The sequence below is a fragment of the Battus philenor genome, unplaced genomic scaffold (assembly GCF_028537555.1).
Source record: "Battus philenor isolate CCGP_79_NKW_IND1 unplaced genomic scaffold, ilBatPhil1.0.hap1 SCAF_4, whole genome shotgun sequence".
NCBI classification, from domain to species: Eukaryota; Metazoa; Arthropoda; class Insecta; order Lepidoptera; family Papilionidae; genus Battus; species Battus philenor.
In genome coordinates this window covers 2,414,029-2,432,111 of record NW_027181704.1, presented here as the reverse complement: position 1 = coordinate 2,432,111, position 18,083 = coordinate 2,414,029, and the positions used below count along the sequence as shown (strand labels likewise).

General features: G+C 35.1%; 1 protein-coding gene across 1 annotated transcript in view; it reads left to right on the top strand.

Annotated features, from left to right (window-relative positions):
* LOC137928759 (proton-coupled amino acid transporter-like protein CG1139) overlaps positions 1-10,519 on the top strand; it is a 48,639-nt gene extending 38,120 nt beyond the window's left edge. Inside the window, exons 7-10 of the mRNA XM_068771720.1 lie at positions 463-707; positions 2,792-3,004; positions 7,796-7,965; positions 9,987-10,519. Coding sequence (XP_068627821.1) covers positions 463-707; positions 2,792-3,004; positions 7,796-7,965; positions 9,987-10,255 — 897 coding nt within the window. The 3' untranslated portion in view covers positions 10,256-10,519. The remainder of the gene's footprint in view (positions 1-462; positions 708-2,791; positions 3,005-7,795; positions 7,966-9,986) is intronic.
* Positions 10,520-18,083: the final 7,564 nt, after the last annotated feature.

The window sequence follows — 18,083 nt, the reverse complement described above, 5'->3', positions numbered from 1 at the left end:
TAAGTAGCAGGAATAGATTCCCTGAAACCTACACCGTCTATTAGACAAAGTATTCAACTTCCACGAGTTACTCGTAAGATCGCGATTAAAGATGAAAGCGATCAAAACAATCAAAGAAAATCTAAGAAATCTGATTCTAAAGCAAAACATTTTGTCTGGAAAAATCAAAATAGCACCAAAATTAAAGTCGCGTATTTTATAAACATTTAGGATATATGCTACTTGTTAGAGATGCACTGATATTTTTTTAAATACATAATGAAGGAATAATAGGACAATGATTTTTTTTGTAATAATATTTTTAAATAGACTAATCATAGGATACTACTAGAGTAGCTCAAGATCGAACATCGTGGTGATTTTTGTAGGAAACCTATGTCTGGAAGTTGGCGTCTCTCGACTGATATGATGATGAGACGTGTGAACGTATCTAACGATTTATCAAAACCCATCTGTTTTCAGGTTTTGGACGTCTACTTGCCTGATCTCCAACTCTCCATACAAACCTACTGCGCGCTAACATTAGTGCCACTGGTTATCATCTGCCAGATAAGGAACCTCAAATATTTAGTTCCGTTCTCAGCTATTGCAAATGTCTTGATAGTGATTGTGTTCGCTATTACACTATACTACGTATTCGCAGACTTGCCACCTATTAGTGAAAGGGAAACTGTAAGCAAAATATCGCAATGGCCTCTGTTTTTGAGGTGAGTTGAAAACATATTATATTCTACATATTATATCTTATTAGTAACAACACTATTGCTTCAGTTTACAAATATTAGTACATAATGTTCTTGATGTTTAAATATAAGTTATTAAATCTTGTGCAGTATTGTTGTTTAACACGTTCGTTGCGTTAGGAGATCTGAAAGACCTCAGAAAGGACTTATCAGGTCTCGTACAGGACAATGTAGTTATGGGATATTCTTCTTGTAACAGCAAGCTCAAAGATCTTTGGTAATGTTGACGCAGCGAGCATGATAATAAATCTCATTGCTAGTAAATTACCATGTGGATTATATTAAAGCTACATGCAAGCCACTTCAAACTGTACTTATAGAGAACTTATAGGTGTACCGTATATCCAACAATAACAGTCGTATAACTGAAATGAAGGTGATGACACAATGTAGTAACGTATACTATCTTAAAACATTTTATACACTAGGATGATATACAACTATATGTTCAATATCGCTTATAATAGATAACTTTACTAAGCAATTTCAATATGAAATTATCTAGAATTTTTTCGTAGTCGTGTGGATCCAGTAAAAAGAAATTAAGTTATATCCAAGATGATTTAAAAGTTCTTTTAATATTTATAATTAAATTATTTGTGTTTATTTTTAATACGGCTAAAGTAAGAAATATTATTACAACAATAATATATGGTATAGGAAAATAATTTATTCAGAAATAAATATAAAAACAAAATAATAATGGCAAGTTCTAAGACATCGGTGCTAATATTTTTTTGGTTGAAAATTAAATTTTGAATGTATATAAATACTAGACGTTTCTTATTTATATATTCTGTTTGGATTGCTGACTGAAAGAGCTATCAATGACTTAGGGTGTAAACAGCTCTTAAAATATGTTTCAGATGTTAAAAAACCACTACGTTATTTTTTATCTGTCGCATATTTGAAAAGAAACCAATTAAAGCAAACAAAAATAAACCACTCAATGATCTCGACAAATGAACTCAAAACCGCGATGTTCTTACATACCCCGAACGTTGATATTTCCAGTCCTAAGTGTAAAAAAATGTTACCTCGAAAACCAGTAAACATGACATAATGTTTGAGTTATGTGTAAATAGGCGTAAAAAGATAAGATAAATACATCACAATATGTTTTTCAAATATTTTTCAAGAATCATCGCTTACGTTAAGTGATTTTAGTAGCTTGGGTTTGTCATATTTACTGCCTATTTCGGTATATGATTGTTATGTATTTATATAATATAGAGCCACGGAAGGAGCTACGGTTGTCATATATTTGCAAGGTCAAATAAAAATGAGGAGATCCGTGCACAAACGAATTTAACGGACGTAACCATGATAAGTTAAAGTAGCAGATGGCAGGCACGATGCGTAGAACAGATGACTCCTAGGACCTTGGAGTAGAAACCAAGGACTGGCAAGCGTAGCAAAATAGCGTCCACCTCCAAATCGGACAGACGAACTTGTTTAAGACAATAAATAAAAATTTGATGAATCCATGGGGAAGGTTTATGTTAACACTGAACTTTCTATGACTCAAATTATGATGATAATGATATATATCTGTACATTTGACTCTTAGTAAACTCTTAAAATCAAGCATCACGGTGTTTCCAGGCTAACCATATATCACTGGCTGTATTCGATTGGTCCTAGACTTCGTTAGTCGTTCTGGCTTTTACAGCTATATCAAAGTTATCCTGGTTTGTGTTAGTGCGATAGTCCGCACTAAGTGGCGCGGGAGTCGCGATGGTGGAAGTGTAACATTCATCGACTACATTTTGAACCCAACGGCTAAGCGGGTGCTGTTAAAATAAGAATTTAAATTAAAATAAGAATAAACCGATCATTCAACCACCTGCCCGAGAAACCATCCTAAAAGAGACAAAACCCCAACATTGTTTATTACCTCAATTAGAGTTCGTAAGTATAAGAAAAATTATGTCTGATTCAGTGATCAGATTCAGATTCTTTGTTTATTGAAAACATCTTCGTTGTAGTATAATCTACATTTGATTTGAAACTCTTTGTGTATATTTAATAAATCATTTTTTTTTCAGTACCGTAATATTCGCAATGGAAGGAATTGGCGTTGTGATGCCAGTGGAGAACGAAATGGCCAGGCCGCAGAAATTTCTAGGATGTCCAGGTGTTTTAAATACGGCAATGATAATTGTAATCACGTTATATGGAATCGTTGGATTCTTTGGATACGTGCAATATGGTAACGATGTCAAAGGAAGCGTCACATTAAATCTACCTCAAGATGAAATGTAAGCTATTGTATGTAATATATAGTATAGAGTAAAAAATTAACAACTGTTCGCGAAAATTCCATGTCACTATTCCCGCTGGTGAAAATGATCGTATAACTTTTACAATAAAAATATTCCGTAATAAAGGTAAAAGCAATAGGAATGAAAGAAAATGGGAAGGAAGGAAGAAGATAGAATGCAAGATATTGTGAAAGACGAAAGGTGAAAAATAAATAACTAAGAAAGGGACTAATATAGCTACTTCCGCTATGCAGCAGTAGTCGTGCAATGAATGCCCGCGAGCTCGCTGATAAATACGCATGCGGCAAACAACAAACAATGCGAAATACAACTATCACCGTTAATTCACTCTACACGTATTTCACTCCTCCACGGGGCATCCTCAGTAGATGTTACACCGTGTTTCCACAACCTCCCAACGGGCTCGGAAAACACCACAATTCGAGCAGCTCTACGACAAATATAAGGAAGCGCGATTAAAATTAAATAAATCCATTAAAGAGAGCAAGAGAAACGCGTGGAAAATATTGTTGGAAGAGGTTGAAAAGAATCCATGGGGCAAGCCGTACCAGGTTGTAGTTAAACAACTGAGACATGAGAATACAACGCCCACTTGTCCTATTCTACTAGGAAGAATTGTCAGAGCTCTGTTCCCCACGCAACCAAAATCCTCCTTTCAACTAGGGATTGTGGATCCGAATGAAATCCCCCCTATTACCGAGAAGGAGCTAATGGTAGCATGCGGTAGGGTTAGAAACAACAAAGCTCCGGGACCGGATGGGATCCCCAACGTAGCTCTTAAGCAAGCTATTGTAGCAACACCAGGAGTCTTCTTGGAGGCCTACAATAGCTGCTTACTGGAAGGGACCTTTCCTACCGCGTGGAAACGACAGAGACTGGTACTTCTCCCTAAAGGTAAGAAGCCACCAGACGAGCCATCGTCATACCGGCCCCTCTGTATGCTGGATACTGCGGGGAAAATACTAGAACGTATTATCCACAGCAGGATCGAAGCAGCAGTTGAACCCCACCTAGCTAACTCACAGTATGGGTTCAGAAAAGGCCGGTCTACGCTGGACGCTATAGAGCAAGTAGTCAATATAGCAAAACTAGCAGTGTCTGGGAAAAGATGGAAGAGAGGCTCGATAAAATACTGCCTGGTTGCCACCTTGGACATTAAAAACGCCTTTAACTCAGCAAAATGGGAGGTCATCATGGGGGCACTTAGCTCACTGAATGTACCTCTATACCTACGTAAAATAGTCGCTAGTTACTTCTCTGATAGGGTCCTCATATACACTACGGAAATCGGGACGGAGGAGTACAAAGTCACCGGAGGCGTCCCACAGGGGTCAGTACTAGGGCCACTTTTGTGGAACGCTATGTACGATGGACTCCTAAAGAAACATCTACCCAGCGAAACTAAACTCGTCGCATTCGCTGATGATCTAGCAGTCGTTATAGTAGCGAAACACGTGGAGGAAGTGAAGTGGGCATTTGAAAGATCCTTCCAAGTAATCACCCTGTGGATGAGGTCAGTCGGACTAGAACTGGCTGAGCAGAAGACGGAAGCAGTGCTCATTACTGGCAGGAGAGTTGCGGAGACCATCACACTCAATGTCGGCAGCTGTGAAATCGCAACTCAACCAGCTATACGGTACCTAGGAGTAATGATCGACCATAGGCTAAACTTTAAAGATCAGGCTGAGAGAGCAGCAGCGAAAGCGTCTCTGGTGACAGCTAAACTCTGCCGACTCATGCCTAATGTCGGAGGTCCCAAGCAAAACAGAAGGAAGTTATTAGCGTCGGTGACTACGTCAGTGCTTATGTACGGAGTACCCATATGGTCCGACGCACTGAGCAAACAGGAGTCCCGACGGAAAATCGCCTCTGTTTATAGAGTCAGCACTCTACGGGTAGCTAGCGCCTTTCGTACAGTATCGGAGGATGCGGCATGCGTGATAGCAGGTATGGTTCCTGTTGCGCTTCTTGCAGACGAAAGAACTGATCTGTACCGTAGCAAAAAAAGCAAATCAGACCCAACTTCAGCTGAACTTAGAATTCGGGGAAGACTGAAAAGCTTGCAACAGTGGCAATCGTCCTGGGATAAGTCGACGAAAGGAAAATGGACGCGTAAGCTTATACCAAACCTAGAGTCATGGGTGAACCGAGATCATGGATAGTTGAACTACTACCTGACTCAGATGATATCCGGCCATGGCTGTTACCGAGCGTATCTCCATAGGTTCAAATACGAAGATTCCCCTGACTGTCCTAATTGTGTCGGAATGATTGAAGATGCAGAGCATGTCTTTTTCGTCTGCCCCCGATTTAACGAAGCCAGGAGGTCTTGGGAAGAAGGTGTAGGATGCAAAATCTATCCTGAAACTCTGATAGCTACAATGCTATCCTCGCCGGCGCAAGTCTGCGCCGTACTGAGCGACTCGCGGTCCGCTCTCGAAACTGTCGCAAGATCGGACACCCTCCATCCCTTAGCGTTAAGAGTGAAGGAGAATGTAATGAAAGCGAGAGAGAAAGGGAAGGATGTAAGGTTGTTCTGGGTGAAAGCGCACGCGGGGATGGAGGGGAACGAGAGGGCGGACCAGCTGGCCAAGGAAGCGGCCCTGAAGAGTAAAAGACGACCAGAGTACGAGAGATGCCCTGTTTCATTCGTCAAGCGGCAACTGAGACTGGAGTCGCTCGACGAATGGAACAGGAGGTATGTGGAAGGAACGACGGCTTCGGTAACGAGGATGTTTTTCCCGGACGCCGTCTCAGCCTACCGCGTGCTCCGCAGCATCGAGGTGGACGCGGTCTCGGCCCAGCTCTTCACGGGGCACGGGGGGTTCTCTGAGTACCTTCATAGGTTCAAGCTCAAGGAGGACCCCTCGTGCTTCTGTGAACCGGGCGTGGGCCAGACCGTGATCCACCTTGTGGCCCGGTGTCCCGCATTCGGGGGACTCCGGCTCGACTTCGAGTGCCGGTCTGGTGTTCAGGTCAAAGAAGACACGATACCCTCCCTGATAGGCGATAAAGCTACTAGGCAGGATTTTGTATATTATTGTAAAACAATAGTTAAAAAGATTATAGAAATAAATAAAACCTAGGTATAAGATAAAAGACTGTTATAAAATAAATAATAAATGTGCAAATATGTGATACCTAGAAAATAAGATATACAAAATAAAAAAAGGGATGAAAGAAGAGTAGTATAGAAGGGCACAAAAGAAAGAAATATAGCATGAAAGACAGACTAAAAGAATATGTGATGAAAGACTGATGAGTATGAAAATAAATAAAAAAAAAAATATATGTGAAAAAATTACTGTAACAAAAGACCCTGTCCCACAAAAAGATAGGGGTACGAGAGACCCCCAATAGCGGGGGTCATAAAAAAAAAAAAAAAAAAAAAAAAAAAAAATGCTATCCTCGCCTTCGGCCTGGGAACTTACGAGCGCGTACTGTACGACGGTGCTAAAGGAGTTGCGTAAAATAGAGCAAGAGCGGAGGAAGTTGGCCTGAACAGCCACTCTATCAGAGAAAGCTGCGGCTAAATCCCCCCCGCGAAGTAATGCCTAACGGCCATGCCGTGGGGACCAGGGATACCGAAGAGAGAGGATTGTCTTTAGTCGGTATTGATCTAGATCGAGTCCGACATACGGGGCACCAACATCAGGCCCTATGATACGTAAAGGTATTTTTAAACCTCTAAAAAAAAAAAAAAAAACACACGTGAAACATACATACAACATAAGCATATATATATAGCATTCGGATGGACTTCCGCAAGGTAACGCCTGAATCTATTAGAAAAATAGATAAGACTATACTAAAGATAAAAATAAAATCCGTTTATTCTTCAGAATTTTTAACAGAATTCTTATTGTTCGTCAACTTATTATCTATTTTATTTTACTCGACTCTGCTTCGCAAGGTGTTATGGTTATGGAGAAGAAGGAGGAATAAATTTTGCAACAGCCATGGATTAGCCAGATCAGGCTAGAATGTCCGCTTACAAGATGGAGAGCGCTGGATTACCGCCGCTTTCCAGTAGCCCTGTTGTAAATCTATATGTCCAGCTGTGGACCTATGAATGAAATTATAATTGAAATGATGATGATAAAACAGCAAAAAAGATAACACGTCTCATCCATTAGAGCTACTCATTTATTTGTTTAAAATTCTACTCATTCAAGTGGATACTTTAATGAAAAATTTAAATTAAATTATAGTAAATTAAGTAGATAACGATTTTGTTACATTTAATTGTATCTTATAAACAAACAGAGAGGTTGATGCCAAGTAGCTTTATTGAAATTCTTAACATTTTCTAGACGACAGAGATCTCTTGAAATCGTTTTTCATTTTCATACTCAGATAAAATCCAATGATATTATTTTGTTTTTTCAAGTAATGAACGTAATTTAATATGAAGTCAAATTGGTTAAAATGTAATGCATAGGTGGTGTTATTTTTAATAACAAATTTGCATGTGAATTTTATTGTAAAACCTTAAACTTTTTTAATTATCAAGTACGAATAATTTTGTTAGAACTTACTTGATGTATGTTATTTTTTGATAGGCTATTACGCCATAATTAGTAACGATAAAGTGTTACTGTATACTAGTTTAAATTATTCAAATGATTGGTCATCTGAAGTGGCACATCGCTCGAGAACTGACGGCCTTTGGGGCAGAAAGGTTCTTGAGACAACTACGAGTACTCTGAACTCAGACTACAGCTGTACTATCTTCTTTGAATATCACAACATTCCTTTTCCTTTCAGCATGGCGCAAAGTGCAAAGTTAATAATGGCTATAGTAATCTATTTCTCGTACGCTCTACAATTCTACGTGCCGATGGAAATGATTAATCGACTATTGCAAAACAGGAGTTCAAATAAATACGAGAATGTTATACAAATCAGTATTAGAACGGTAGTCGTTACTCTAACTGGTAAGTTTAAATTTAACTGTCTCATCTATAAATGGTCTTTGGTAAAAGATGTAAAAGATTTAAAGAGGTAAATGAAAACTTTATGGCTTGCTGCCTGCCAAATGAGCTTTACATGTTATTAATGGCTATATATATACATATATAGGTGTAAAATATCTATTACATATATCGCTCTATAAAGGGATCAATCTAAAATATTTTTCTATAGGAATTTGATAGGCCAATTCTGGCAGTAAAAACTTCAGGGAAAGGTAGTAAATAATAAAATAATTTTAATATATATATTAATCAAAATTTTTAAATTTGATCATAACATTAATTATTATTTCTTAAAGCATTAATTTTATAGTGTTTACCGTACCTTACCTGACCTGTAAAAAATTACCTTGTGTAAAAGATATTAAAATACATGTATTCTTTAAAAAAAATATATCCTCTAATCCGGTGGTCATAGCATTTCTTAATTAATACCTTACCTTTTGACAGTTCGATATGAACTTCGCGCGTTTCAAATTTTCTTCTCTTTCTTCTTCATTTCAACCAATGGACGCACACTGCAAGGTAAAGGTCTCCTCCAAAGATCGCTACGATGACCGACCGTGCGCTGCCTGTATCCAGCGACATTCCGTGACCTTGACTTTTGCTACCTAGTGGGGGGGTTACCTAAGCTGCGTCTACCTGCTCATGGTCACCATTCGACTTTGGTCCTAACGGTCCTCAGCTGTACATTTTAAAAGCTGCGACTACATAACGTCTTTTAACATCTGCATCGGTCAATATTGAACGAATATGAAATTTATTTACTTATTTCACGTTTAATTAATAAAAAATGACCACTTTTAAATTGTTACATTAATTTATTTTTGAATTGCGATAATCATACCTTCAGGTAGTACAGTATTACAATGCTACGAATTTGTCAATTGTAATTTTTTCTCAAGGAAAGATCCTTTTTGCATGAGTTGACCTCATTAAAAATTTCTAATAACATCGCATTATTTTGTACTTTATTTTCATCGCCTTTTATTTGAATTCGACAGAGAAATTCTTCAAGAAAATTTAATTTCCTTTATGGCTTTGCGACTTTATCAAGTTATTATGTATAAATAAACGGGGATACTTAAAAAAGTATTTCGTTATTGACGTATTGATATTTTAATACCAAAAAAGACATTTTAATTGATTTGATTTATATTGCTGCTTATTTTCACTCCAGTTTTGTTATTTTTTTGTTTGCATTAAATATATTTAGATTATGTCGTGTTTTCAATGTTGTTCATGTTGTGATGTGAAACATATTTTCAATGGTTTTATCAATTATCGTTTCTGCCCATGGACGCCCACTGCACGGTTACTTACTGCCTTCCCCAAAGATATCTATGACATATATATGTGTGATATATCTATACCATAATTGCCACGCTTGGCAATGTGGTTGATGATCGCAGTGTGCTATTATCGTACGTAGAAAACACTGCTGCCCATCCACTGGAAACATACCTGTGAACAGTGGAAATTATTTATAATTATTGCACAAAGTTTGTATTATATAAGGTTGTATCGTGCTACCTTTTTATATAAAATTAAATACGCGTTAATGATAAAAAAATTATTTAATAAATATGTAATTTATTTTTAATAGTAATCTAGGTCCGTGGCAATGTTCAATAATATACGACAGTATTCGAACAAGTGATAAAAAGAACTTGAGGTCAAAAAATACGTAATATATAGTATGAGGAATAAAGAATTTTTGAATTTGATTTTGTAGATCCATAGTTTTTATTTATTTTGGGTTTATTTTTAGAATAGTGCAGCGTAGAAAGTGTATGTACATGGGACAGATAAAATGCTTTGTTAAATTTGTCGTCGTAAAACGGTGGATACAACAGGCTATGTTGAGAATCTTCAGAGAAGGCCTTTATCCAACAGTTGAAGTCCTATGGCTAAAATTGTAATAATAATATTGAATTTTAAGTAATTATTAACGTGTATTTATAATTCATTTTGTTTTTATATAGTTGCAATCGCTGCTGCCTTCCCTAACTTGGAGATGGTGATTAGCTTCGTCGGAGCGATCTTCTTCTCGACGCTAGGCTTGTTCATCCCAGCTGTGATCGACACAGTATTCTTATGGGATCGTGGCCTTGGGAGATTTAATTATGTGGTGTTCAAGAATGCCATCATCGCGATTATTTCCATCATCGCTCTCGTCTCCGGTTCCTATGTATCTGTGCTTGGAATGATCGCCGATTTCTCGGAACACAGTCATCAAAACACAACTGTCTAGGACACTCTAAAGTATCAAAATATAAGTTAAATGTTAGAGGTCAACAATACTCTCTAACTTAAATACGTAGTATTATTTGAAATTAATTATTATTAGACCTTAATTATTGTTAAGGTAAGTTAGCAACATTGTAAAATATTATTTTTATAATAAAATTATTAGAAATGAATAATTGTTTTGTTTATTTAAATAAAATTTATTTGAAAATTAATATTAGAACTTACGGCACATTTTAGGTTATGATATTAATTTAAAATATTTCAACTCGTTGTCCTGTTTATTAAAATTAAAATAATTTTATATTAATTACCAATTGAGAATGTTTTTTTCTTTTCTATATTCATTTATTTTTCTTTATTATATACATAAATATCACTGTAAGTCTGTGGCAGTTATAAAATTAAATATAGTTTTCAGTTTGTTAAGTTTTTTGATGCAAATAATTTGTATTGTTGAAAACCTATATTTAATATTGATTTTGCACTAGGTTCGCGAGCTTGTATCGCAGAAATCAGGTTTTAATTATATATAATAATACATTTATATTATTAAAAGTAACAATGTATAAATGTTTGTCATGAAAACAGTACGTCATGTACCAGAAGATGGTGTATGAAGGTCGCTTCCAAATTTATTTTATTGGTTTCTAAGGGAAACCTATTTTATAGCAATGCAACAGAAGATTTCGCTAACATTTAATATATTCACGCCCACCTCTTTAGTTTAAAAGCAACAGTGCTGTATTTATAGTGTACTTAAATAAAAACGTTAATAATTAAAAAAAGTAACTCGAAAAAAAATTAAATGTGTGTGCGTGTGTGTACTACTCGAAATAAAAAGGTTATTTAAATCAATTAATTTATTTAAGTTTAATCAAAAATAAATCATTAAGAATTATACGAAAGAATGTTTATATTATTAATAAATATATTTTAAACATGGTAATTATTTTTATTAAAACAAAATTTAATTATTTCATCGTTATATAAATGTAATATTTTTTCTTTACATTACTTAAAACCTATTTAGACAACAGATTGTATAGCGACGCCGTAAAAATACGCCATTAGATTCTTCTGTGAAATTACTGTTTAATAAAATAATATTATAATTAATTCAGATAAATACAACTCGTTAACTTTTGTGAAATAATTTTCTTCGAATACTTTACAAAAGCTAGAAACACTTCATAAAGTTGAGCTCTCTTCGTAATATCTTCATAAACTTTATTGTCTGTTTCTGCTATGATTAAATTAATTTAAAGTAAATATTAACTTCTGCTTTGATGCTATTGTTAAATATAAACGTTACTGACTGAGAGGTCGTAAGTAAAGTGTATATAATAACTAAACATAAGGTAGCTATACCTTTTTATAATATATCACTAAAAAAAACTTAGCTATTACTCCGAAATAACTTTTCATGCCACAATAATAAAGTGCCCCAATGGTTTTCAGATCTTCCCTTTCTTAGTTTTTAATATAAAATTAGAAGTTCATTATTTAATAAATCTTGTTATAGTGAATGCTATGCTATGACATGCTATAGGCTTTTAAGTTGAATTGTGTGGAATTTGGTGTGTTGGCTCATAATTTTTTTTTAATTTAATTTAAAAGAAAACGGTTGAGTACCTAGCCAGCCTTTACTAGCAGCTTAGTATTTCGAACCGGTGGCAGTTTACTGATTATAATTGTAAAATATTCGCATAAAAGCGCGTGTAAATGCCTGCTTGAATAAAGATATTTTAAATTTGAATTTGAGGTCTTAACTGTGTGACAGATAACAATCTAAATATACTCGCTTATAATAAAATATGATTAGAAGTTTTAATGAACGAATCGACACGATCGTTTTTTGAATCTTATTATTTAGAATGCATGCAATTAATGATTTAAAGCAGAGTCCCCCAAACTTTTCTGTGTCGTAGACCCCTTGCCATGTTTTCCGTGTTGGGTAGACCCCCTACTTACCTGATATTGATTTCCTGTAAATTTCTAACCGTAGTGAAGTTTAGTGAATGTTCAAAATGTATTGCGACCACAAAGCGAATACCAACATCCTACAACTTACACAATTTATAACATATAATTTTTTTTTTACTTCATGGGTACTTTTATAAATAATGTAAATGTTTTGATATTATAAGATACTATGATGTAAGTAAATAGGTACTATCAGTGTATGTGTTGAGATCCACTATCGTGGACCCCCATTATTATTTAATGGACCCTCAAACTTTTTTTCGCTGACGTAGACCCCTTGCAGGTTGTCATAGACCCCTAGGGGTCGATATAGACCACTTTGGGAATCACTGATTTAAAGGTATCGATATTTTTAAATTTAATATTTTCGGACACGAAATCGCACTGTTGCTAATGGCATTTGCAGATTCTTTAGACTCTAGGCAACCGGGCGCAGAGAGCGCCTAGTATTCAACCGAATTTAGAGACCATCGAACTTTAATCAGCTTATTGATTATTATTCAAAGCAGATACTAAATAAACCTATTTAGTATCGGCTTGCCTTCCGGTAATCCTCAGTACGTATGTACCAATTACAAGTAAGTCTATAAAAATCTCATAGTGGCGTATTCAAATTTACATTTAATTCAATACAGTTTTTCTTAAATTTAGATATCATAGGAGGTTTAAAGACTCTTTTAGATACAAGTTTCGTGTATTATAAACTTTGTACATTTTTTTAAAAAATTAGGATTAATAATGGGGGTATATGAAACTTGAATATTACCAGAAGCCATTTGAAAATATTAGATTTGGGACGCCAAAGTTGACCTACCAAGGCGATCTGTAGCAAGGACTTTTCAATAAATATACGTGTTATTGTCAATGCTATAGAAGGTGTGAACATCGTAGAAATTAACTCGTTAATTTATATTTTATAATTATTGTAAAAAATAATAACATACCATTCTAAATAATAACATACCAAGATAATATATTAATAATAAAATACCATATATTCTTATAGCGATCACATAATTTTTTTTAATCATTATACATAATGTACAAAAGCATCTATTTATAGGAAAGTTAAACGAGATTTCGCTAAAAAGTTTTGTTAAGAAACAAACCTTCAATAGTCCAGTTGAGTTTACAGTAATAGTACAGAAACGTGACAGTGTACGACAGAATCAACTTAGAACTGTTCAACGCATCTGTTAGTATGTCTATTTTATTAAAGAAATATCCACTTTGTCATCGTTACTCCTAAAGAAATATTGTTGTCGTATTTTTCTTCACACATTTATAGATGTGTCTCGAAATAAACAGTTGACGAATTATATGATTTTAGTAAACTTAAATGATACTAGAAATTTATTTATTACTAGGGCAATCAGGGGTAAAGTAGATAAGTAAAGGAAAATTAGAAAAAAATATTAAATTATGCTAGCTATAGAATTTCTTTTATTATTTTCAATAGTACTTTAATATCACCTTTTGTTTTACGAGATCACCATTGTAAATATTTTGATGTACTTGTAGAAATTAAGACCTCGAATATCTGCTATGCCCAGGTACGTCGGGCAAAGTGAACATAACTTATATACTGCAGAAGTTATCACAGAATAACTTCCTCGTCTCTCATACAGTGTGCAGGCTTCGTTCCTGAAAGTGAGACCATTGGATCAAATCGTCTTTATGTTTATTTACTAGCTGTTCCCGCGACTTCATCTGCGTGGAATTTATTTAAATAAAATTATTATTTCGTAATATTTTTATTTCGTTTATTAATATTTCTAGAATAAAAATAGCTTCAGTTACTCATTGTTACATTAGCTACCTGCCAGTATATGCCACGTCAATGTCGGTCCAGCCGTTTCAGAGATTAGCCGGAACATACAGACAGACAAAGATAAAAATAAATGTATGTTTTGGTTATTTGCGCTGTGCAAGATGGATCAGGTGAACCTAGTACAATTAGTTTAATCCAGAAAATCAATCTTCATATTTTTTTTTTATTTAAGAACGGATGTTTTTTTTATATAGTCTTAATAAATCATTTCTTAGCTAAAATTTACTATGATTATTTGTAAATTAAAATCTTTTCGGTTCACCGGTACAAGCGATTAGAGGGTTGAAGGAAACTACTAACCTGCATATAGCTTCTGATAAATTAGCCCAAACGCAAAGACGACGATAGCATTACTGGCAGCATTCTATTTAAAACGTCGTTCGATTTTCAATTCGAACGCGCAAAATTAAAAAAATAAATTATTCAAGCCTTAGTGGCCAGCATTACGAAACGTTCTTAAATGAATGCTACTCCGGTAAATGTTGTATGGTTGCCACGATGAAATTGCAATCTTCTTTTCTACGAAGCGACATTATTGCTTTCATTTTAAAGCAGGCGCTTTTACGATTTTTATGATTAAATTACGGCAATATACTTAAAATCCTATTTAAAAATGTTCGTTATACTTATTTGAAGTAAAATGATGATATTGGTAATTAATTAATTTTTGTTTTGGAAGAAGAAAAGGAAGAACGTTTTGGAAGTCGTCATGTGCTGTGGTACTAGTGGCAGTGGACCTCCTTGCTGAATTAGTTTATTATTCACTGAATTTTCAAAATATTCTCAATTAACCTCCATGGTCCCTTTTTTTTCGCGAAAGTAAAACTTCCGGACGTTCAAGATGCTCCGCCTCTGGAGGGAGGACTGGGGAATGTGGGATTCCTACCCACTAACCCCCCCTCCCCCCGGTGATCGCCCTCTGCGCCATCCGGGGGACTGCGGTATCAACCCTCGTGATGCTATCACGATGGTTCGAAACCGCGTCGAACCATCGTCCGCCTCAGAGTCGCCGAAGCTAGTGGGAGTTTAGGGCCCCCACTCTAAACTCCCGCGGCTCCGAAGGCCCCGTTTGTAGTAGAGCAGCACCATTCACCGGAGGGCCGTCGCAAGGCGCGTCCCTGCGCTGACGGCGTCGTCTCCGAGCGGGATTTGTCCTCTGCCGATCCCGTTCGGCTGCCTCCTTCTGGACCACAAAAACTAAGTCGTAGTCTCACAAAAAGAGGCCACGGTCCTCCAACCTCCATAGTCTATGTCAACAATACACGAAGAAATTATTTGGTGAACACTGGTGTACCTTCAAGCCTTTTTATTTCTTTTTTACACGATCCTTTATATTACGATTTTAGTTAAATATCACGCTACAAATACGTCGTGTATTTGCAAAGTACATTGCTAATTTAATTATTATATTTCTATATAGGTGAGTATATAAACATACTATATTAATTTTCAAGAATATTTTATTTAAGTACGTAAATATTTTGGTCGAACGAATGCACTAGAGATTGTAACAATTGAAGCTTAGGAAATAGAATCGCCGATCAGTACTTTTTTTAATAGATTTTATTAATTTATCTCCGTAAGAATTATTTTTCATGCATTGAGGTCCTTAACTACAAAGTTTCCCTTATGCTGGGTTTTAAAAGGAGGCACAAGGGCACGAGGAGAGCAATGAGTAGAACTGTGTTCGGAGTTTTGCTGGGAGCTTGAAACGGAAATGAGGAGATGCATACAAGAATCAATATCACCGTCGTAGCTCAAAAAATGTCTAGTTTGAAAATGCGGTCTTCACTTCTTTAGTCTAATCTTTGATCATTGGGGTTGAAAGTTTTCTATGGGGCAATCACAATCCGGTATGACAAGTACAAGTAAGTTCGATGCGCCGCTGAAGGTTAGGTATCCGCTCCTACAAGTATCTACCTTAATTAAAAAAAAAACTTTTTTTATCTTTTATTACTATAAAAGTTAAATAAAAATATTTACATGCACTACTTTATTTAGTTTGTATTTATTATTTTACGTATATGCAAAAACTATTACATATACTTATGTAAATTACTAAAAAAATATGACATATTAAACATCACTTTACATTGCTATATATTATTGATAATAGTAAAAACATTTATTTTAATGACATCAGAAATCACACTGCTAGGTAGACCAACGCTATAGTTAATGTCGCTGGATGGGACAGTGCTTTACAGTTGAGGACTATCAGCTGAAAAGATGATGATGAAGAAGTGCAAAGATAGTGCTCTAAATACATATCAGAATGTTGTAATTTGAGAAAGCGCCGATAGATGGCGCTAGTAGTCAATTGCCTAGCGCTGACTATAGAGCAAAAAGGCATCGCACGGTTGAGTCGAGAATTATATATTAAAAGTGAATTCAAATTTACATGAGATATAAATAAAAATATTATCATAAATCGATCTTTTATCATGTATCGCAATTAAACATGTAGACCTTTATAAATGGAAATGCTATATAGAATTATTTCCGACTAGAATATCTTGGCTGCTCTAAATGATTAAGGTCTCAATATGTCATATGGAAAACTTCAATGGCCTTTAGTGATATGTAAATCATAGTCTCATGGGGGATATTATCCTTCCAGATATTTCTGTTCTACGGCTACTGAGGCTAGATTGAAATAGTGTCAATACCGTTCGTAAAATGTTCATTATGCAAGCTATGAGATTAAAAACTTATTTATGTACACTGATATTATCAGAAGTAGTAAATTCCTATATTAGAAGTTAACTGTGTTAAGTTGTTAGTAATTATTTTCCTGGTTGAATCAAATGAACTTCAAACTAGAGTTTGGTTGATTTGATAATTTTTTAACATGTTTGTAAGGATTTGCGCTACACCTTTTAAGCTTGGTGAGCATTATAAAGAAACTATTTTCAAGACATTGTTTTGTTTTTTAATGAACGAAGATTCTTCGTAACTGTGTTGAATTGGAAGTATGTTGTTTGAAAGTCTTGCACTCTTTTGAACATTACTGAGGCTAATTCCCGGACATATACAGGATGATCAATAACAGGTGCAAAAGATTTGAAGGCGTGATTGTATAATTCGTTTGCAAAAAGGTTTAAAGCACCTCTATTTACTTGAAGTTATTACTCAATATTTGTTGGAAGTACGAAGTTCGTAGAGACAGATAGTAGAGGACAATTAATTTTAATATATAGTAATAGGAACGATGGAAGCGCTCTTCTTATAATATTATCATTATGTTGCTAAATGTTTGAAACTATTGATCTTTAGACCTATCTAATAGGGTATACACATTAATTTGCAGCAAAGGAGCTATTCATTTACCCTTAAAGCTTTTTGCACCTATAATCGACCGTCGTCGACATTTTGATCCGATGTCCACTGCAAGGAAATATACCATAATTGCCACGCTTGTCAGGCAGTGTGGTATTACGGAACGCAGAGGCCCATGCTGAACATCTTCTGAAAACTTGTTTGTGAGTTGTAAGTATATAACTTACGGACAAAGTGTAAGTTATTTGACCTACGATTGCAAGTGTCAGTTCTCTACCGCTACTCTTACCAAAAAGGTCTTTCTAAAGACCGCTTAATGCTTGCCTTATTGAATATCTATCGGAGAGGCGAATGTCCAGAACTGGACATGTGAACGTAGAAATTATGATGAGTTATTTATATTCAGCGAACTTTCTACATTATCATTGTATATGTTTAAAAATAACAAAACTAACGATCACAATATAAACTTGAATTTGTTGAGTATTCTAGTTTGAAATTTCTAAATCCCAGAGGCATGTTCTAATTTCAGTTTTGTTTATTTATTTATATCACACGAAATAACATAAATATGTCTTATTTTCTATGCTCTACATATTCTGATGCCTTTATCACTTTTGATGTGTATTTTATTTGATGTTAAATTACGAGTTTAATTCAAACACTTCAAGACTTAAGTTTACCGGTAGCGCTGACAGTATCCTTCGTTTAGAAACGCATGAGTAAAGTATTAACT